We start from the raw sequence: 23137 nt of genomic DNA, 5'->3' as shown, positions 1-23137 counted from the left end.
CAGGTCCGGCGCATTCCTGTGCGCTACTTCCGCGCAATGAGGCCGCGTCGCCGGGGACGACCCAGGAGCGCCTGCAGCTCCCGACGGCACGGCCCACGCAGCAGCGCGACAACCGCGGCGGCGATAAGAGCGTCCGCTAACAACAGCCCGTTAGCACTGGACACGCTTAAAGGGGCGGCACCATTTTTACTGCTATTAGACCGAACACTTAAATTGTGGGACAAAGTTATGATGAACTGAGTCCAGCCCGAAGTGTTGAAGTCCTGTTAGGAATGTGCGTGACTTTATTTTCGTTCTGAACTTGCCACGGGTCCGTTAAATCACAGAATGTCTCCTCTCCCGCGCAGGGCAGCGTTAGGAGCAGCAGGGACGTGCGGCCCGTAGAGGAAGGAGTGAAGAGGAACGCTGCTCTGACAGAAACACAGTCTGGGGAAAGCGTTCAGGCGGACGGGCGGAGCAGTGAGCGCTGACTCATAAAAGCCCTCAGCCTGGCGTAGGGGGCGTGGCCTTACTGGGGGTGGGGTGTCAAACGCTCGCTTCCCATAAAGCTTTTCGTTCGCTTCACGCTCCAGTCAGATATGAATTACAGCACACTGTGCTCTACGGAGACCAGGCTTGCGTACCCAGGAAGAGAGCAGCCACAGTGACACCCCCTCGCACCATGTGATCACCTCCTTCGCTCTCCTCACCCTTCACACTGCACACGAATGGATCCGACACATCAGAGCCCATCAGAACCCACACAATAGAACCCATCAGAACACATCAAAACCTGCACATGGATTCCCATGAGGGGCTGGGGGTTCCACTCCTGGCTGTGACACTTCCTGTACTGTGATCGCACCTCTGTCTGTGACCCTCTCTGCTTTCTCCTAGTTTCTCATATTCTCATGAGCAACGTTCTCACAGGACTGCAAATACGAGCATCAAATCATTTTAAAAAATGAAAATGTTTTTAAAAATCATTCCACAGAAGAGAACCTTTATTTCTAAAGCAGAATCGGATAACTGAACTCTCCTTTGCAGGGATGGCCTGGCTGGTGAGTAAACATGGGAGGGGATTCATAAGATTTCACAGCCAATCAGCAGCCTGCAGGATCATTAGGAAGTCAGAAGAGCAGAGGTAGCGTGGGAATTAGCACCACGCTGGGGATAACAGCCCTGATCCTCCCAAAGGTATCCCACAATGCCTCTCTCAGAGACAAATAACCAAACAGCTCATTAACCATCATGCATTTCTCCTGCAGTGACATCATAAACTGTCAGGTGCAGTGCATTAACCATCATGCATTCTGCGTGATCTAAGTAGGTGCAGTGCATTAACCATCACGCATTTCTCCTGCAGTGACATCATAACCTGCCAGGTGATGGGCACAATGGGCACCCCTGCACACCGTCTTCTCCCCTCAGAGGGCCAGAGCGAAACCTCTGCTTCGCTGGAAGTGTGTCATGACTGGCTGATGCCTGCAGGGCATGCTGGTAATGCAACTGCCATCCATTCAGAAAGGCCACATCCCATTGGACGGCTGACGGACCAATCCCGTGGAAGGAAAATCCACACCGAGAAGGACTCACTGACAACACAGTGACTGGTGGTCAGAATGACACAGTGAGATGGAACAGCCGAAAACACAGCGCTCTGGTAATCCCGAGAGAAATGGCCACGATAACAAGGGCTTACACTACGTACACTTTCATACACAAAAACGTAGCCTACACCTCAGAGAACATCACAACCCCCGTCATGCTTAAGTCATAAATAGACAGGTCAGGTTATTAGTGGTTATATTTCATACAGACACATTTCTGCAAGCATATGGTTAGGGTTAGGCATGGAAACATGTTTTTATGATAGGAATTGTTGGGAGACTTAACATATTTATGGATCTTATAATAAAATGGGGAGGGGTGGGGACATATCTGGGCAATATTTGATGGGTGAATGGCCGTAGTGTGCGGATGTAATCGGAATGTGGACAGACAGGATGTCTGTTGAAAGAGCTGGTTCATTCAAACTCCAGCAAGCCTAACGGGGTTCCCTTCAGCTGCTCGGATCGTTCACTGCCACCGGTGACTTGCCAGATTGCTCAACTCGAAGGAACGATAAAGTAATTATACAGGGAAAGAAATAACATCGTCGGTGTAGCAATCAGAGGCTTTATTTCAGCAAACCGTGGAACCGTTGGTCATATTAGGACCAAATATTCACATAACTGATTTATTTTTCTGGAGTTTTAGAGTTTTAAGGGGATGTTCGTATTTTTCCGCATGCAAAGGTGTCTGATTTCACTGAACTCGCTTCGGACAGCCATTTATCAATTTAAATTCATCCTCCATTGAACACGGTAAAACACTGCTTATCGTTACTAGGCTACTTCACAATGTCCAACCAGTGGGAATGTGTTACTGTGATGTATGCTTGAAAGCAGGGCAGGACAGTAACGTTACTACACGCACACCAATAGGGTGTAAATGTGCGGCATTTTGACAGGATTCGTGCGGGCCTCAAACACTCGGTACAAACGGGTTCCAGACTGATGCTAGAGCAAGCCAGTCTGATGCCATTGCTTTAATAAATCAATAATAAAACAACACAAATATGGGGTTGTGTCACAAACATAGAGATGCCAATGCATTGATGTCTATGGACATGTTAAAACATGAGCCAGCAATGCAATTTAAACATAATTATATTCACGATCTGCACATCACATATACGGCTCGGTAAGATTAAATCGGCGGCGGCAAGCATCCCATCAGACTAAAGCATATCTTTATCTCCACATTTTTGCCATTTATAGCAAGTTTTCATATATTTCTTTATTGGGGCGATGGAATATAATATTATAATGTAACGAGCGTTCAAAACTATATGTAGCCTAATGGTTTAACACAGACACACTAGTTAACCATCACCATTCACCCCACCCAATTCAGGTTACACGGATGCTAACTAGCAATCCATCCATCGATGATACAGCTCGCTATTCGGACCCGTTTAAATGACAAAAAATACTAAGTCTCAACAAAATAATAAAATACATTGAATTCCACGTACATGTATATTCTTCTCTGTGTAATTGATTATTTTCCTCGCTATCCGACCATTCGGAGGTGCACCATGCTCAGAAATAACCATCCGTGGTCCGTGGCATCACACCGCCGCTCATCTTTTACTCAACGAGTAGGCTACACAAATGGTGGTCATAGACATTCAAACGGATTTCACCTACCTGCAACTTGCATGTCCGTTAGGCGTGCTACCGACGGACAGGGTCGCACCGCACGGTTATAAACTAGTGTTTCCAAACGGTTTCTCTGCCTCTCGCCTCAAAGGGATGCTCAGCTCGCGAATAACGCCTGTCCGCTAATCCGCTAAACACAAAGAATAGAAAATGGCTGCAAGTGCATTTCCTTAAAGCGACAACGTCCCACGAAAACAGCAGAGTCGAGGTGAAGCCTTCTCTCACATCAGTGCACGACTGAAGCTGAGACGCTTCGATTTGCCTCCTGTGCAAGCGAGCCGCTAATGTAGACAGCCTTACGCATCGGACATTTAATATCCACGATCACACTCGAATATGTTGCAGTACTTTACCAAATTTACATATTTCAGACATGCTTTTTAATATTCCACTGTAATTCTTTTTAATTTAATTTAATTTATTTTTTACATACCAAGACAGCGAGCCTACAATTAATAGCCAACACGTAGCCAATTTTCTTGTGCCTTGACCCAGTTTCTTAGATTGCACGATTTAAACGATGATTGTAAAAGACTGTATTTAAACTTCCAGGGGTTAACGTGTTGTGCCAACGGACTTTGAACAAAACAACTGTGCAAATAATGACCGTGTCTGTGCCAAAGCTCATATCAAAAAGAGATGTTCGCTATAGTGTTAATAATTGTTAAGAACGGGGGAAATTTCTGCCCACTAATTGTGTAATGGGCCCAATTGTGGCCAAAAGACGTGTGACGATTTGGTTACCGGTGAAATCTGAAATTATGTATTGAACGCAAGGAAACGGTTGCTGTTCGGTGCAGAATTGAATTGAAACAGCATATGGGCTGTTGAATCATTTATGTAGCTTATGTGTGACGGCTTGAGAAAGAGGAAGCCTTGAAAATACATAGAACGTAGGCTGTATATGATTACTATACCATAATGTGCTATAGCATAGTATTATCTGGCACTTTCGTATACATGCTTGCTTGTGGACTGTGTATCCTGTTGTGCAGTTCCGCAGATTTTTAACATTTATTTTTATTTATTTTTTGTAGGGTATGCAGCTGTTTGCCTTTTTTTAACAGAAACCCAGTGACTGCCACAGAAAGCTGCACAGGGCAGACGCACGTGCCAGGCGTGTTGTTTGTCATTGTCAAATGTGACATGGAAATATTACTCTGCGAAGAGGCCAGAGACCGTGCTGTCTCACCCGGGCCCGGTGAAGCCGTGAACTGAACGCGGGGTCTTTAAGCGTGCGCATAATGGGGTTTGCGGCGATTTAGGAGCTCGCTCGGTCCGCTCTGTTGTTAGGATACAGAGGATGAGCGAGGAAAGCATGTTCTGACCGGAGCCCCACACGGCTACATTCTCCGCAGCGAAACCTGTTACCGCTGTCCGACTGAATACTGTTACTCATATTGGGCTTCCTTCACAAAACTTTTCTTAAATTATTCTTACTTTTGTTCTTTAAAATGTTCCTACGAAAAAACAATATGAGAATCATGACACGTGCAGACCTCTTTTTTGTGCATAATATCCCAGCTGTATGAGATGATGACTGTTGGTAACTTTTATGCGCAATCCTCGTCATGTGATTAGCATAAAGAAACAGTCCTGAACAAATACAGAGAAGAAAAAAAAGGTTGAATGCCGAAATGCTCTTAGAAACGTTCTTACAAATGTGATCGTACGCATGTTTCGTGAATGAGGCCCATTTTCTGTTTCCATTTCATGGCTGTTTGTGTTTCCCCTCGTGTTCACCTCCACTCATGTAAAAGATCTCCTCACCGCCCCTACAGTACGACAGACGCTCATTCATCCAGTTGAGAGACAGCCAGTCAGATGGAATCCCTGCACAAAGCCCAGGTCAGGTCAATCGCTCAGTTAACACTGCCGTGAAACATGCGTGACAGGGGGCGACACCTGGGTGTTAACTGGGTTAATTAAAAACCTTGGACAGAAGAGCACGGAATACTTTTATAAAGGAAATATAAGTAGGCTGGCCAGGTTTGGTGAGTTATAGGACAGGTATGGGTAATTAGACAGGTGTGTGGATATGAAAGAGGGCTATATCCAGTGGGTGAAGATTGCACACAAGGCTATAGATACGAAGGTACTACATTTGGGATTCACCACAGCACAGAATCAGTCAGAGAACATCCTGCCATAATTAACTGATAATTTCATCCTGTTTAAATTATGGTATGAATCAGCAGCATCCTCTGTGATAAAACACTTCAGAAGTGTGGAGGAGAAAAAACACGACAGCAAATACAACGGTTTTGAGCACCCCCTATAGGACAGGCAAGAGAATGGCAGTCTGGATAACCTTGGGTTTGATTTCAGAATGAGGTACAAACGCGAAATAAACACAAACACAAGCCTGAAACATATCAGAGACTGAGGTTCAGCGTTATTTCAGTTCATATATTTGAGATTAAATATATTGAACATGTTGAATATATTGAATATATCACAGAACAAGTCAATACCATCAAGAGGAAAACATATTTACATTGACTTTTGCTCCATCTGGGAAACTCTATTCTCCAGACAACATTAGAAAAGTGCTTTGAACTTCAGTACAGCTTTACATCCACATATATGAGGCAAAAAACTATAGAGAAAAATAACTCCTGTTCACACAAACTGTGCTTTGTTTTAATGGAATGGGAAGGGTTGGGGAAATGAGGTTAAGGAAGTTTTAGTTTGATGTTATTGAGTGTGAGGAAGGTAGGTGCTTAGTCTCTGTGTTTTGTGGAGAGATGGGTCTTCATGCTGGGGCAGAAGATGGTGGGTGACTTTGCTGCAGTTCTGGTGGCGGTGGGCCGTCTTTCCACCAATCAGACGCAGGGACAGAAGAGATTGGTGATCTGGAATGTGTACTGGATCCCTGCGGAGGTGTAGCTGTATGCTGATCTGTGTTGAGTGGTTGAGCTGGACTGTAGGGGTTGATCGTAGCATAGCGAAATTGAGCTTCAAAAAGACTATAAAACAGTATGTGACAAGGATATACAACAGAATGAACTGTTTTCAGCGATGAAGAGCAAAATAAATAGTTTTAATATCTCAGCGTCTGTAGGACGTCTGTACGGCGTCTGTAGGGCATCTGTAAGGTGTCTGTAGGGTGTCTGTAGGGCATCTGTACGGCGTCTGTAGGGCATCTGCCCAGCGTCTGGACGGAGTCTGTAGGGCGTCTGTACGGCGTCTGTAGGGCATCTGTAGGGCGTCTGTAGGGTGTCTGTAGGGCATCTGTCCAGCGTCTGGACAGAGTCTGTAGGGCGTCTGTAGGACGTCTGTAGGGCATCTGTCCAGAGTGAACACCGCTGTCCTTCAGAGCTCTGCCAGGGCGAGCAGCTGATGGAAAAGGAGGTTGAAAGACGGACGATCCTCCGGTTTCTGTACAGGAGGGAGGAGCAAGGAGGCGTGTTCAGCGCAGGTTACACCTGTCCACAGGTAACTAAAGGGCTAAAGCGTACAGGTAACTAAAGGGCTAAAGCATACAGGTAACTAAAGGGCTAAAGCGCACAGGTAAGTAAGCAGCTACAGCGCACAGGTAAGTAAAGAGCTACAGAACACAGGTAAGTAAAGGGCTAAAGCGTACAGGTAACTAAAGGGCTAAAGCGCACAGGTAAGTAAAGAGCTACAGAACACAGGTAAGTAAAGAGCTACAGCGCACAGGTAAGTAAAGAGCTACAGCGCACAGGTAAGTAAGCATCTAAAGCACACAGGTAAGTCAACAGCTACAGCGCACAGGTAAGTAAAGAACTACAGCGCACAGGTAAGTAAAGAGCTACAGCGCACAGGTAAGTAAAGAGCTACAGCGCACAGGTAAGTAAACAGCTACAGCGCGTGACTCGCACCTCCTTCCAGCTCCAGTCCATGAGCTGGTACACGGCCTCGGGGGCCAGTTTGGGCTTGAGGAGGCGTAGGCCCGCGGTCAGCGCGTCCATCACCTCCCCGTTGGAGCGGTTCTCGTAGGGCATGCGGCCCTCGTTATACACCTCCCACATCAGCACACCTGTGGGGAGGGCAGGAAGTTAGCATACAGGTGAGTTCACATATCAGGACACCTGTGGGGAGAGCAGGAAGTTAGCATACAGGTGAGTTCACACATCAGGACACCTGTGGGGAGGGCAGGAAGTTAGCGTACAGGTGAGTTCAGCACACGTGGCGGGGAGAGCGTTTGTGGACACTGATGTTTTCCTGAGAACAGCTGCAAGTGATGCAAATAATGCTCTACTAGGATGAGAAAAGTGTAAAGAAATCTGCATTGTAACACTGTCAAAAACGCATAAACGAAATGATAAAAGTCAAGCGGAAAGCCTCACCGAAGGACCACACGTCGGACTTGCTGCTGAACTTGGAGTACTGGATGACCTCCGGCGCTGACCACTTGACTGGGAACTTGGATCCCAGAGAGCTGGTGTACTGGTCATCCAGCACGAACCTGCAGCCACACAGGAGAATCAGCACATGGTCACCTGTCCGTCATTTCAGCAGGTGACAGGTGAGCCAGGGTATGGCAGCCGGCAGGTGCTTTACCTTGTCATACCGAAATCGGAGACTTTTACCACATAGTTTTCAGAAACCAGGCAGTTCCTTGCAGCCTGCAGGACAAAAACAACTGCATTTTAAAATTAATTGATACATTCACTTGCAAGACAGTGACTATTTTACACCCTACAGACCACATACAGTACTACAGGAGAGCCAGTGACTCCTTTATACTCTACAGGCCACACACAGTACTACAGGAGATTGAAGGCAGTGTTTCCCGTGTTTGCTCTTCTCACTTATTCCTGTAATGAGAGCCATTTTGGCTCCACAGCACTGGTGTCCGGAGCCCAGTGGCCCAGTTGCGGTGCAGCAGTGTGGTGCGTGATGGCTGTGCTTGGCGACTGGCTCCTCACCAGGTCCCTGTGGATGAAGTTGGCGCTCTCCAGGTAGGCCATGCCCTCGCACACGTCCAGGCACATGCCCAGCAGGGTCTCCCGTGGCAACGAGCCCCGGTTCCCCCGCAGGTAGTCCGACAGGCAGCCGTGCTCCATGAACTCGAAGAGGAGGCACATGGGGGCGCGCTGGGTGCACACCCCGTACAGCTGCACCAGTTTGGAGTGGGACAGCTTCCTGTGTGGGACAGGGCAGGCGGTCTAGCCTTAGCGCTCGCAGAGACACACCATGATGGTGTTCAGACTCCATCTCTGTTCTTTTTCCCATCTCTCTAACACTCCTACCTTTTGCACTAGTTCACATTATTTCTTTGTGGTGTTATGCTTTTCTTATTAGGGCTTGTTATGGATGTAATCTGTATATATTCAGAATGAGTGTTTTGGTTCTTGGTTAGCTGGGTAGTTATCTTACACTGATGCTTTTGCAATGTTGCTTCGGTACTTACTGGTCCACATTATGCTGGTATTTGCGCTATTGCGTTAATTAGCTGAATGTAATGTAATGTAGTGAGTTATATTCTCAAGAATACCTTTTCATCATGATTTTTTATTTAGCCAGTTTTGTCAAGAATATTTTTTTGCATTTTCTTTAATTATTATTTTTTATAAAGCGAGATTCTTCATAATGACTCATGCATGTGTTTCAGTTTCAGTGGGATGGTGAGTTCGGGGAGGTGAGAACTGGTATCTGTTTGCAGCCAGAGATTAGCAATCGACTTCAGATGTGCAAGTTAACACATCAAATGTCTTCCTGGAGTCTAAGGAATCAATAAGGCCGTTTGAACAGACAGATTTAAGTCAAAGTTGTTCTGGATACTCAGATATTCAGTGCAGGACAGTCCTTTCTTCTCTCACTAAAATGAATGACTACAACACATCATGACCAAACCCTAACCCAGCACTCACATCATGACTCAACCTAACCAAGCACTCACATCCTGACCCAAACCTAACCCAAAACCCACATCATGATCCTAGTCCAACACTGACATCATGACCCAACCCTAACCCAACACTGACATCATGACCCAACCTAACCCAGCACTCACATCATGACCTTCGCCTCCTCCTTGAAGTCCTCCTCTGACATGGCCCCCTCACGCACCATCTTTACCGCCACCTTTATCTCCCGCCAGCATCCTAGCAACACCACGCCAAACTGCCCACTGCCCAGTTCCACATCCAGTGTGAGATCCGCTGGGTCCACCTCCCATTTATCTGTGAGAGAGGGGGGGAAAAAGAGGGGGAGGGAGGGAGAGAGAGAGACAGGGAGGCAGGGAGGGAGGGAGGGAGAGAGAGAGACAGGGAGACAGGGAGGCAGGGAGGGAGGGAGGGAGAGAGAGAGACAGGGAGCTCAGACCCAGGCTATGTATGTGTTTTAGCTTGTTCTTTTATTTCATCTTTATTTTCGGTGTTTGATTTATTTCATTTCGTGTTAGTGTGGGTGCGGCAACCAACTGCGTTTCCCGGAACTGCCACACCTCCCTCCCCGGGGTGTCGCGCGGGCGTGTGACAGTCAGTGACAGCGCTCAGGTAAGCGCTGATTAAAATAAATACTCAGAAACACTGAATCAGATGACGGGGCCCTCACGGGCGGCCCCTGATTGGACAGATTTAACCTCTGACCTGAAGCGAAGCCAGCAGTCCTGGGGGCGCTGTGGCGGCTCATTGACACAGGGTGGCGCAGTCTGGTGATCAGGCCTGCAGGGGACAGAGACAGGAGGATGGCGGTGATGCTAACAGTAGTGGACCCTCTCCTAAAAAATGGCAATTTAAATACAGCTATACAGCGCTTTTTTAATCTACAGGAGAGTATTGCTTGATTAGTGATGCCTGATTAGACCACTGAAGCTGGGGAACTATTTAGGGTTTAAGTTTTTGTCTGATGGATAAACTATAAAATATCTTTTGTACCTCCCATCTTACGAAAATGAGATCTATGGTAGAGAGCATTTCCCAGAATGCAGTGCGCTGGATGTAGTTACAGAGTTCTGGAGGGTCAGGTAGCTCACCTGCAGCATTGTGCTGGTGGTAGTGGATGAGATCGGGGATGGTTTTGAACAGGTACTTCTCTGCCAGGTAGTATTTGCCGCCGTCCGTCTCTCTGATCTGATAATGCTTAACCCTGGGATTATTCTGGCCGTTCGACCTGAGAGAAGGAGCGAGGCGCACTTTAACCACATGAAGCACGCAGATCAGCACAGAGACTGTGCAGAGGGAGAGAGCGTTCCGCGGTTTCCGCCAGAGCAGGAGGAGTCTGGTTTCTCAGAACCACAGAAGTCTCCCGGTTCAAGCACTGAACTGCTGTCTTTCCTGTGTAGATGTTCAACATAATTTATACATTTATTTGAAGCATAATGTAGCTCAGAAACTCACAAGACCAATGGACCGGCAAAAACAGGACTTCAGTATCAGTCAGGACTACAGTGCAGCGCTGAAAGGGCTTCATTATCAGTCAGGACTACAGTGCAGAGCTGAAAGGGTTTCATTATCAGTCAGGGCTACAGTGCAGAGCTGAAAGGGTTTCATTATCAGTCAGGGCTACAGTGCAGAGCTGAAAGGGTTTCATTATCAGTCAGGACTACAGTGCAGAGCTGAAAGGGCTTCATTATCAGTCAGGACTACAGTGCAGAGCTGAAAGGGCTTCAGTATCAGTCAGGACTACAGTGCAGAGCTGAAAGGACTTCATTATCAGTCAGGACTACAGTGCAGAGCTGAAAGGGCTTCAGTATCAGTCAGGGCTACAGTGCAGAGCTGAAAGGGCTTCATTATCAGTCAGGGCTACAGTGCAGAGCTGAAAGGACTTCATTATCAGTCAGGGCTACAGTGCAGAGCTGAAAGGACTTCATTATCAGTCAGGGCTACAGTGCAGAGCTGAAAGGGTTTCATTATCAGTCAGGACTACAGTGCAGCGCTGAAAGGACTTCATTATCAGTCAGGGCTACAGTGCAGAGCTGAAAGGGTTTCATTATCAGTCAGGGCTACAGTGCAGAGCTGAAAGGACTTCATTATCAGTCAGGGCTACAGTGCAGAGCTGAAAGGACTTCATTATCAGTCAGGGCTACAGTGCAGAGCTGAAAGGGCTTCATTATCAGCCAGGGCTACAGTGCAGCGCTGAAACGCTTCATTCAGTGGTGCAGATGTAACAGTGACACAGGAAGGCAGATAAGATGGCTGCTGAGATAGAGCTGGCGGTCGGTACGTGGAGTCGGGCGAGCTTTAGGGCTTTAGACAGCCTGCACTGCAGGTGGCACAGGTAAGACAGGTGGCACAGGTAAGGCAGTTACCCCAGGGCTTTGGTGAAGACTGAGACGGTGTACACCCCGGCCTGTCTGGAGTTCCGCACCGTGAACGCCCCCTCCTTGTCCTGGACACAGAGATCCACAGCTTACTCACCTCATTAGCAACAGCACAGCCAACAACACAGCTGACAACACAGCCAACAGCACAGCCAACAACACAGCCAACAGCACAGCCAACATCACAGTCAACATCACAGCCAACAGCACAGCCAACAACATCACCAACAACACAGCCAACAGCACAGCCAACATCAAAACCAACAACACAGCCAACAACACAGCCAACATCACAGCCAACAGCACAGCCAACATCAAAACCAACAACACAGCCAACAACACAGCCAACATCACAGCCAACAGCACAGCCAACAGCACAGCCAACAACATCGCCAACAACACAGCCAACAGCACAGCCAACAACACAGCCAACAACACAGCCAACATCACAGCCAACAGCACAGCCAACAGTACAGCCAACAGCACAGCCAACATCACAGTTCAATACCAGTGTAAACCAGCATAAAGCATCCAACTAAACTAATGCAACTAATATACAGTAAAGTTCCTGTTAGCTATGCACATCAAACAACACATGTGGAACTGTCTATTATATCTAACTGTGAAACAAAGTAAACAATTATTGGTAACTTCTAGCAAATAACGCACAAAGTAATGTACTGTAAGGCTTCCACTGTAGCCAGAAAAGATCTCTTTTATCTGGAGCTGACCTGTCTCATTTTTAACAGATTTACAGTGAGTCTGGTGTAGTTCTTCTCATTTTTCTTAGAGAAAATGAGGACACTGTGGACCCTGAAGACATTTTCCACAGGGAAGGGAAGTTACGCGGTGGCATAATGTAACTGCGTGAGCTGTGGCAGGCAACCTTTCTGAGGGGGAAAAACAGACCGAGAGACGGAAGAGAAGGGCGAACTCGCTGAAGACAGGAAATCCTGGGCTGAGCTGCGGTTGTGCAGCTCCTCTCCGCCGTGCTTGCAGCTGCACGTTCTGCAAATGCGACGCTGCAGGACTGCTGCACACGCTTCAGCCTGGATCTGTTCGCACCTTCACCAGAGAACCCTGCCGAACTGCGGCTCTGCACCGTGGATATTCACACGTGGGCATCCATCAGCCGTTCTCACGGCTCAGACCCGAACCGGTCGATCCGCTTTTCCGCGTGGCACTTTGACTCTGACGCAGTATTACGAGTCATTAATATGAAATTAATATGAAAATGTGATGTAAGAAAAGGAAAAACAAAAATATTCTGCTTTTTTCACGCAAATGTTTCAGCTGAAAGTTGAGGTGAAATTGCTTTGGGCTTTGATGGAACCGAGCCCTGACAGATTCGAAGCAGAATAAAAGTGCGCTGTGTTATATTTATCCTCTCTGCGCGTACCTCTTTGAACAAACGCTGTTCAGATTGGGCTCTGGTCATGTCTTTGTTGAACCATCTGCAAAGTCATCAGAAGGAGAGAGATCAGCATCCTCTGCACATTCACCTGCAATTATCCATTTAACAGACTTTTAGCATTAAGCATTTAGCAGCTCGTATCTGGAGGGACGTACATAGCTTATATTTTCACATACGTGTAGCATGTTATAATGCACAAATCAGTTTCTTGGACAATGGACTCATCATGGAAACAGTGTTAACGGAGTTCATTAGGTATGCTGTGATGCAGTGGGACGGCACTCACTCGAACCTCTCCAGGTTGTTTGGGGACTTCTCTGCTAAGTAGCTGCAGGGTACGAAGCCAGTGTTCCTGTTAGGAACGACAGTGCAATGACAGCGTGAATGAGACGGGCAGACGCCGGTTGGCAGTTATTGTTCATAAGTGAGGGCGGAACGTTGTCATAGTGATATGTGCTCAAATCTGAACAGCTGTAACATCCCACTTTTTTTCTTACAGTTGTACAAATGTGATCCCATCCCACTGCTGAAACATACCCCCATTTAACAGTACTTACACACAGACCCTCTGAAACATGTTCAGCTACGTGTTTTTGTTCACAACGCCAAAGGACAGCAGTCCTTATTCAGCTGACATAAGCTGCCAGCACCCAGTCACCCAGCGGAGGCACTATTGCACACGGGGGCCGAAATGACTCTCCGGACTGAAGGCCTGCAGGCCTGCCAGTCCCAGCACACGATCCCAGACCACAGGGTGCATCAGAGCACCGAGCCCCAGAAATCTAACACTCTGAATAGCCAGTTTTCTGGAATGTTTTGTACAGAATTCAATGTTCTAGAACTCAGTTGCTTTCAGTCACCAGTGGGGATTGTTACATCAGCGTTAGAATGTTCAGTTAAGAACATTCTAATCACATATCTGTTCTCTCACACCTCAAAGAGTTAAAAGCACAGAACCCAGTTATCTGCATCCCTCTCTTATCTCAACCCTGTCCTTTGACCTGCAGCCTTTTAACTTTCAGACTGCAGTGATTGTGCACATAGGGCATGTCACGTGACCATGGCGAAGGCCCTTCCCGCTACTTGCCCGTTGCTGTCCTGCACGGTCCACCAGTTGCTGTCGGAGGTGTCCGTGACGATGTACTCCTGGTCTTTGTGCAGCCGGAGGTCCAGGTCTCCCTGAGGGATGAAATCGTGCAGCGCCACCACCACCATCTCCCCCGGATCCGAGAACCGCCGCTACGCGAGAAAACCCCGGAGCGAGGCGTCAGCGCTCAGCACAAACTCACCGTCCCCCCAGTAACAGTCAGAATGTCCCTTAAGCTGGACTCACAGCCCAGACTAGATCTCGAGTGGGTCTCTGGGTAAGAACACGAGGGCCTACCTGAGGTTCTGGAGTCGGAGGGAGAGGCTTTTTGGAAGCTGTGGAACAGAGAACATACATCATATTTAATCTGTTCCTTTTTGGTTAATCCAAAGGATATTCCAGGTATAATCAGATGACAGGTAATAAATTCACTCAGCATTTGAGACAGAGAGGCAGTGATGTTTGATCTGGATTTGACTTCACACTTCATTACAGCCATTCATTTCATTGTTTTTTTTCCCCCACTATTCTTCCTCCATGAAGTGAACAGCCAGTCATGGCAGTTTTTCATAGGACAGTTTTACTCTTTGAGGAAAGAGCCGTGCAGGCCCAGCGCTCTACGCGGCAGAAGCTCAGCCTTCAGCAGCGGATGAACGTCACAAAGGGAGTGTGGGACATGCCCTGTGAATTATACGAATGCTGTTTATTTTGTATCCTGAGTTCATCCATTTATCTGCTTCCTGTGAGCAGCCGGGGGCAGTCGGCTCCTGTCAGAGCGTTCTGAAGCAGAGCCGCGCTGGCAGAGCCGCGCTGGCAGAGCCGCAGCTCGTTTCCGTGGGTAACGGGAGGCGGGTACCGTTTTTGCTCGGGTCGTACTCCGCGCACCCCAGGGCCATTTTCTCGTTCTGCTGGCAGCACCTCCACCTGCCGTCCGCCCAGAAGTCCGGATGATACTTGGAAAACAAGCAGTTATTCTTTGTTTCTGTGGAAAGGCAGATAAGGAAATTTGACAGAACATTTAAGTAACACTGTGAGAACATCATGTTTTTGCCTTAGTAAATACCACTGGATATATACTGCTGTAATTCAAGTTAAGGACCTTGCCCATGGGCACCACAGCAGTGTTCTACAGGGAAAACAAACCTGCAACCTTTAGGCTACAAGCCCAGTTCCTTAACTATTACACTACACTGGTGCACCTTACAGTCTTACTTTTATATTCCTGAAAGTTAAATTCAATATTAGCCAACATTAAAGAGTATCCATATTGGACGTACTGAGTTCATGAGGAATTTTTCTCCTGATAAGGCTGATTGAGGTGCAGTAAGCTGATTTAGTGTGAACCAAGGAAAAGATTAAAGCCTGATCCCTACTCTGAAAGTGACAAATCGCAGTTATGTTGAATTCTAAGACAAGTGACACAGACTTCAAAAAAATCCCTGTGAGGATGACTCAATGAGCCTGAAATAGTTTGGAAATTACCCTTAGCCTTACGGGCAATGCAACCAGGACACGCTTGCAACAATGCTTCAAAGCTTTAAAGCATTTGAACCCAACAAACAAATATAATGAGCCCTGCCCTCAAAGACAGTATGTTTCAGTCGGCACAGGTGAGGAGTCCTGCTTACCTTCCTTCAGAGCGCGAACCCATCGCAGACGACAGTCCTTGTCTGGAGCGAATATGTAAAGGTAGTAGTTGTCATGGGCAACCTTGAGAAGCACACAAGAATGTACACACGTTCCGAATGCACTGGAGGCCAGAGTACAGCAAAAAACGACCCAGCCCTTAGATTTTTAACATTTGGTTTTGTGTGAGAAGTTTGATCAAAAATACAAAGGTATAGTAAAACTTTAAAAACTTTTTCAGTTGAAATAACCATAAACATCTTCTATCTACGTCTTCCACATAGTCTGATCCCCTGTCTCTAGAAGGGAAACAGTGGAGTGGGCTTCTCAAACCAGATCCATGTAAAGTGGTGTTCTCACCTGGAAAGGGTATTTATAAGAGCACGGTATTGATGCCTCACTGTACACCATCTCCACACACTTTATCCGGGACAGCTCGATGCAACCTTTCATAGCGGGCTTTTTCTGAAATAAAGAGACACATTTTGTTTTCTTGTATTTCGCCGAGCATGTATGTGACTTAAGAATCACCTAATTAAGTTAAGAAAAATTGTGCATTTGAAAGTGTTTTTTTAAACAGTTACATTTTCTGCACAATATTTTGTGTTCAGTGGGTCATAAAGAGGATGAAGGGAGGAAGTTGATGTAAGGGCTTTTATAGCAGATAATCCTTTCCTATCCTTTTGGGGAAATGGTAACAATGAAGATTAATTCAAATTTATGTTCTTGAAAAAAAATATTTCCCAATACTGTACATGCAGTAGTTAAATACCATAAATACCGTAATACCATTTGAAAATATGTCTAATTGAAAGATTAGAAATTAAAAATAAATTAACATATACAAATTTGAATGTTACATGAAGTGATCATTTGTTAATTTATTAATTCATGGCAATCATTAAATTATATTGAGTCAGATTACGAGATACTGTAGGCTAACGTAACCAAAAACATGTGTAAATGTGTTAGCAAGTCCTAGAAAATATAAATAATTATTTTATCAAGATTTTTGTATTGTTTGTTGCTATTAATTTATGCTTTGATTAACATGATACAAAAAGATTTATTTTCAGGAATACGGTGCATTTACGATAAAAACAAAAACATTCTCTAACTCAGTAAACAGCTATTAAATAACTTAATCTTAAAGAACTGCAACATCTTCCATCTAATTATTTTATTAGTATAGAAAGATAATAATAATAATAACAACAATAATAATCATAATAATAATAATCATAATAATGAATAGTCCGTTGCTATTATATTATCACAATTAACATTATACCCAAATAACCTTGAATTTCCCCATTTTGGATGAACATTTTCTGTAACATTATACCTTTTTAGAAGTATTTCTTTCTTCTTAAGTAACTCGAAATACATACCCCCGGGCGGCATTCAAAGTAGGTCAAATCTTCTGTGCTTAAAACAAAATATCTCTGTTTATAATTAGAGGGCGAGGTCCTTCGCTTCTGTTGGGATTTCTTGAAGAGCATGTCTTCTAAAATGACCGGCGGGTTCATCTTGGATTCATCAGTCTTAACGGAGAGCGCATTTGGTATTGTACCAAGATTACGCGACTAACGTTCAGAATTTAACTGCTTGGCTTTGACAACAATCAGAGAAGAGATCGTGGTGCGTTTCCGGCATAATTCTGTAGGTGAACCACTTCCTTTAGTAACATGTAGGCGCTATGCTAGATTGATTTATTCACAAATCGAATTAAATATATAAAAAATATGCAATAGTAAATATTGAAATAATATTTGAACCTTTTTACATATTTTTACTTCTAAATAATAAGTGCATAACTAGATAAACTTTAAACAAAGTATTTATCTAAATTAAAACTATAATAAAAGCATACATTGGTCCACTGCTTTGCCATGTATAAAAGTTTATTTAAAAAATAGCAATTTACAAACAATGTAAAGCAGCTCGTTTCATACACGATTAGTGCCTATAGTAATAGGCGAACCTAGTTTATAATCCCAGTGATTAATCTGGACTACCGTCACTCATTTGAATCCGCCTCAATTTTCATTAAACCAATCGGACTTTACTTTATTGAGTCTGCTACTCACTCTGCATGACAAGTAGTGCATGGAATTAACCAATAGAAATAGTTCAAAACTGTGCTTCTTAGCCAATCGTGTTTTTCAGAGGGCTTATGTGACGTAGTGTGGTTTCACTGCGCTTTGTACCTTTTTGTGGGCAGAGGGAGTGTTCGACAGTAAGGAAAGGTTTAAGAATTCACGAAATTAACTAAAAATATCATCATATTAGAAGACTAATCAAGAGGTAAGTTCCAGTCTCCCGTGTCTGTACTGGTATGCAGGCTAGCTATCACTAGTGCTATCATCATCGCCTTCTGTTGTGCTGTTATTCTGCTGCTTAACTGAACCTTCAATATAGTGCTAACGATCTAGCTAGTTAAATAACACTACTAAATTATTATTGTAGTTTTATAATTATTATGTTATTATAGTTAAATTATTACTCGACGATACCGTCAACTTTGAAAAACAGCTCGGTGGCTAGGTGGCTACCGTAGTTGAGCTAACACGAAGCATTTGGTACCGCAGCAGTTCAGGAACATCGGTAGCTGCACAAACGGTAAATTCGATACGCAACTTGTAGCTAATAAGTTGGGCAATTTTTATGATTCTACAATGTATGTTCTAAGTACTTGTCATAGCTGCTTTTCTACCCTTTATTCTAAAATAGTTCTACGCTCGTTATAGTTGTCTTTAATTATTTACTGCCAATGCTGACAGAATTTACATAAAACATAGCTCGAGGTAGACGATTGTCCGATTGTTAATCGAGTTGCCGTTCAAACCCCGCCTGGGATGCAGGTCCTTTAACAAGACACTAACCAACCTAACTCTCGCAAGATCTTGTAAGCTTGGATAAAGGCATATTGATCCATTTACCATCCATTTTATCTGTTGTGATTAGGTAGAGTAATACATGCGACTGTCAGGAGAAGTAAGTTTTGGTACATTTAACGGTAAACATGCACAACAACATCAAGGACTACAGAGTGGAATAAATAACGCGGATAGGAGCAGTCGCAGCAGATGCAAGTGGAAGCAAAGGTGTGTTATAATGCTGAACCTGTATTGCTAGGTACCGTCCCTTTATAATATTGAATGTGATAGCTCTGTTAACACAACCTAGGCGCCAGTGAGTGCTGTAATTCGATTGGTGGTGTGATGGTGTGATGCGTTTTTAGGGCTGCACCATGGGAGAACCCCAGCAGGTCAGCGCCCTCCCGCCCCCGCCCATGCAGTACATTAAGGAGTACACCGATGACAACGTGCGCAAAGGCCTGGTCCCCAAGCCCCCGCCCCCCATACGGGACAGCTACATGATGTTCGGCAACCAGTTCCAGTGCGACGACCTGATCATCCGGCCGCTGGAGAGCCAGGGCATCGAGCGCCTGCACCCCATGCAGTTCGACCACAAGAGGGAGCTGAAGAAGCTCAACATGTCCATCCTGGTGAACTTCCTGGACCTGCTGGACATCCTGATCAAGAGCCCGGGCAGCGTGCGGCGGGAGGAGAAGCTGGAGGACCTGAAGCTGCTGTTCGTGCACATGCACCACCTGATCAACGAGTACCGTCCCCACCAGGCGCGCGAGACTCTGCGCGTGATGATGGAGGTGCAGCGGCGGCAGCGGCTGGAGACCGCAGAGCGCTTCCAGAAGCACCTGGAGCGCGTGCTGGAGATGATCCAGGGCTGCCTGGCCTCGCTGCCCGACGACCTGCCCCAGGCCGAGGGTCCCGCCGCGGGGAGGCCGGGGGCCGCCAGGGCCCCCCGCCCCGAGCCCATGGACCTGGAGGAGGCGGGGGGTGGGGGCTCCGCAGGGGGGGTGCAGGACAGGACCACCGCGCCCCCGCCTAAGAGGGACAAGCTGTGGGACAAAGACGTGGCCATGTGCAGTATCATTGATGAGATGACCTGAGTCCACTTTTAAGGTTTTCTGTTCTGTTTTTTCTGTTTTGTGGAACGTGAGCGTTATGTACGGCTCCATCTTTGTGTTTGCCTCATGGCTTCTCTCTGCGATTTTGCTGTGAAACGTGTACATAATTCTTAAGTGAGAATAAAGGGCTGTAAATTGAGGCCAAAAACCTTTTATTGAAATCTTAGTGGTACAGACCACACCTTTACAGCTCTCTTATCATCATTGGAGCCAATCAGATTGGTCTTTTTCATCTGTTTATCATCACTGTAGCCAATGGGATTAGTCTGGGTTCCTGTCCGTTCCCTTGATGCACCAGCTTTCAGTGGCGCAAGCTAAATGTGTTGCTGATGTTTGGCAGTGTAAACAGTGATGAACACTCACAGGACTGTCTTTGCTTTGTGTCAAAATTTAACTAAAACAGGCAATTCATCGGGTGATGAGAAGGGTCTTTATTGAGAATGCATTTTATTTTGTGAAATTAAATTCTGAGTTAAAAATATGCCTGCAAAGAGCTATCGGCATATTTGAAATGCAGGTCCCCATCAAAGGTTGTTAACAAAGGTTTCGTTTGAAATGAACAAACATAAACGCGGCGTGTGATTGTCCTGGATTTGTTTGATCTTTATTTGAACAGTTTCTCAATTGAGAATTATAAACATTGTGGAACATTGGGTGATGCCTTGAAGCACAAGAACCCTTCAGGCTGCAATCAACATTTTCTAAACAAATACAACACTCCCAACCGCTTGAATACCTGCTTAAATGCAAATTATACGCTTGTTATTTATGTAGGAGCTGCTTGGCGGTTTCTTACAACATTTATTTATCGTATCCTTTGGGGCTGTGATATCTGTTAGCAACCGGTCTTTGTCTTTTCCGGTGACCTCACTCCCCTTCCAGCGTAAGTGCCGTTGCCTAGCAACTTACCTGGTGCACCCAGGAGACCGTGTTTGTGGGGAGAAAGAGGAGCACTGTGTCCTTACCAAACAGGACCTGTGTCTTTACCAAACAGGAACTGTGTCCTTACCGAACAGGGACTGTGCCGTGAGCAGCACAACCTGCCAGAATATCACCAAACAGGAACTCTGCTCTGAGCAGCACATCCTGCCCAAACATCAACAAACCAAGAGGGGTTTTTTCTTAGTGACTGCCACTGTTTTTCTATTTTTAAGTGCTGACGTTGGCTTGCAAGGTGATCCATTATAGGTCCATATAGCCAAACCTTCAGGCCTACTGGTGGAGAGCAGCCGAAAGTGTTTTCCTGACTTATACATGTTTTTTTACATTAAACCACACAGTTCTCACAATTCTCCTGTGTTCAACTTCACATCCAACCGTGACCCCCACAGACAGAAGTGCATGGAATAAGGTAAGATCCATACTTTTCACAAAGATCAGTAATTTCTTAAACATGCACGCAGTATACAGTATACTGTACATCAACAGGAAACTTCTACCAAACTAATTAGGCCAATACGGCTAGCCTGATATTTAGCCAACATTAAAGAAAACACAATATGCGTGTTGTATGTTTAAACAATCAACAAGTTATACAGAAAGTTCAGCAAACAGGATAATTAATCATTAAAAAGGTTAACGGAAAAGGAAACTTGAATCCTGAACCTCCCAATAAAAACATAAAAGCAGCCTGAATATTAATGTAAATAACATTGTTAAAACGTACCATAATTCCAAGGAGGTGTATGTTTGGGTCTTAGTACCATTTTAAGAATGAATATGCGCAAACCACGTTTGATAAGCTGCAATGTTGAAATACTAGCGTTTGTTTATGGATCAGGGAGTCCATCTCCCACCCCCCCCACCCCCAAGTTGCTGCTGTCATAGCTATCACTTACCTCATTGGAAGGATTTAGCAACAGGTGGGACAGATGGACACTGTAGTGACTGGCCAATTCTCAGTTCTTCCTTCCCATTCGCTTGCATTCATCATAATAATAATAATAATCATAAATTGTCAGCTGTGTTAGTGAAATGCGTTGGGTAATGAGGTGATATAAGCCAATCCTTTGAATTGCTTCCCCGTTCCAGTTTAAAGCAGCCAGACAGCCGGCTCAGTGGTATCAGTTACTAAAGCTTTTATACAACGTGCACTGCTCTTGTGTAAGTGTGCGTTATTCCTGTGATATACCAGCACGTCTTACTGGCCGCTTGCGATCCTGGCAGGTGTTTACATGTAAAGGAGACTGAGTGAGCACAAAGTACGAAACAACAATCATGCACGCAAACAACTGACACAGTATTCACTAGAAACACATTCACCAAGATCATAGCCCATGCAATATTTATCGTGTTGCTTTTTCAGACAAATGCAGACTATAACCTAGATGATGTAAAGTAGACTAATGAATCATGTTCCTCAAATTATTATGATTCATAATTTGAAGTTACACTTTGGTATGTTTATATCAGTACATTACTGCTACTGTGTTACTGTTATAAGCTATTGCTAAGTGCAGACTGTGGCCGTCTATTAAATAGGCAAGATACTCCACTGCCATGAGGATAATTACAGCCCCTGCCTGCCTGCAAAGATGCATAATTACGATTATGGGGAAAAGTGTAAATATGGTCAACTCAGGAGACCTTCAGTCAACTACTACACTGCCAAAAAAGAATGTATATAGTATAACTGAATCATACTTAAAATTACAGGTGATTGGATATAATAATAATATATAATATAATCCTTAAAATTACAGGTGATTGGATATAATCCGATATGATTGGATATAATCCGACTGTCCCTGTAGTCCCACCCACTTTCAGGGCTTATTGAAGGCATCTCAGTAAAAATGTGAGACTAAAATATTTATTAAAGAACATATAAGGGGTGCTTACAGACCAAGTTGTATCTCACTTTCCAACTTTTCTTGGAAAGTGAGATACCGGCTTGTCATAATTCTTTCTTCCTGTCATCACACAGGTTAAGTGCTGTGAGACTACACAGACCTCGATCTCCGACCGTACAGACAAGCAAAGCCCCATAAACGGAAGAAAACATGGCTCAGTACAAAGGTTCCGCGGAGTTTTACAGCCCTGCACTTCCAGGAACCAATGGATGAGCCTTTCCAAGAAGCAGAATAAACACTAATGTTTTACCTTTAAAGTCACCGATTGGTAATCAACATTCACAAGGAAAAACACTGGATGTTAAACGCTATCAATAAATAAACTGATTCACTATAGATGGATTAACACCTAATTGCCTGTACGACTACCAAAGCACCATTCAGGTAGTCTTCACAGAAAAACAGTTCCCTGTAACAGCACATACCCTAGCAACTTAGAGTGCTAGGGTAAAGAAGTGTAGCTTTCCTGCTTGCTGCTCATCATCACACAATGCAGTAAACTGCACAGAACTATACTGCAAAAGAACAAACAAAACAACATACACCTGTGTTTCACTGTGTAAACTACAGCAATGTAATAATAACTTTATTCAAACTGAACTTTTTTCACAATGCTTTCAAAGAACTTTCCAAAATAAAAGAATAGACAGACAGACAGGATCAGAAACAAATATAATGCATTCCTA

The 23137-nt window shown here is 45.0% G+C and overlaps 3 protein-coding genes across 5 annotated transcripts in view; 1 reads left to right on the top strand and 2 right to left on the bottom strand.

Annotated features, from left to right (window-relative positions):
* The window catches only part of cyfip2 (cytoplasmic FMR1 interacting protein 2), a 28059-nt gene extending 24581 nt beyond the window's left edge, over positions 1 to 3478 (bottom strand). The window contains exon 1 of the mRNA XM_064325277.1: positions 3234 to 3478. The gene's annotated coding sequence lies outside the window, so the exon portion shown is untranslated. The remainder of the gene's footprint in view (positions 1 to 3233) is intronic.
* A 2155-nt stretch (positions 3479 to 5633) lies between these two features.
* itk (IL2 inducible T cell kinase) lies at positions 5634 to 17334 on the bottom strand. Of its 3 annotated transcripts, none has more exons than XM_064325270.1 (17): positions 16997 to 17334; positions 15966 to 16070; positions 15608 to 15689; positions 14836 to 14961; positions 14277 to 14314; positions 13980 to 14131; positions 13185 to 13244; positions 12878 to 12932; positions 11467 to 11546; positions 10192 to 10328; positions 9806 to 9880; positions 9229 to 9397; positions 8141 to 8357; positions 7773 to 7837; positions 7559 to 7677; positions 7091 to 7248; positions 5634 to 6626 (listed from the first exon to the last, which is right to left on the bottom strand). In XM_064325270.1, the coding sequence occupies exons 1-17, from the start codon at positions 17132 to 17134 to the stop codon at positions 6561 to 6563; spliced, it is 1842 nt and encodes a 613-aa protein (XP_064181340.1). In that variant the 5' UTR covers positions 17135 to 17334; the 3' UTR covers positions 5634 to 6560. The 3 variants fall into 3 exon arrangements, with proteins under 3 accessions (XP_064181340.1, XP_064181339.1, XP_064181342.1); XM_064325269.1 differs by having other exon boundaries at positions 13179 to 13244; positions 16997 to 17331; XM_064325272.1 differs by lacking the exon at positions 16997 to 17334 and having other exon boundaries at positions 13179 to 13244; positions 15608 to 15649.
* A 420-nt stretch (positions 17335 to 17754) lies between these two features.
* med7 (mediator complex subunit 7) lies at positions 17755 to 19739 on the top strand. Its single transcript, XM_064325274.1, has 2 exons — positions 17755 to 17912; positions 18850 to 19739. The coding sequence occupies exon 2, from the start codon at positions 18859 to 18861 to the stop codon at positions 19579 to 19581; it is 723 nt and encodes a 240-aa protein (XP_064181344.1). The 5' UTR covers positions 17755 to 17912; positions 18850 to 18858; the 3' UTR covers positions 19582 to 19739.
* The last annotated feature ends 3398 nt before the right edge of the window (positions 19740 to 23137 follow it).

The sequence above is a fragment of the Anguilla rostrata genome, chromosome 3 (genome assembly GCF_018555375.3).
Source record: "Anguilla rostrata isolate EN2019 chromosome 3, ASM1855537v3, whole genome shotgun sequence".
Taxonomy (NCBI): domain Eukaryota; kingdom Metazoa; phylum Chordata; class Actinopteri; order Anguilliformes; family Anguillidae; genus Anguilla; species Anguilla rostrata.
The sequence above is the reverse complement of the archived record's forward strand: the minus strand, read 5'-3'. Positions and strand labels throughout refer to the sequence as shown.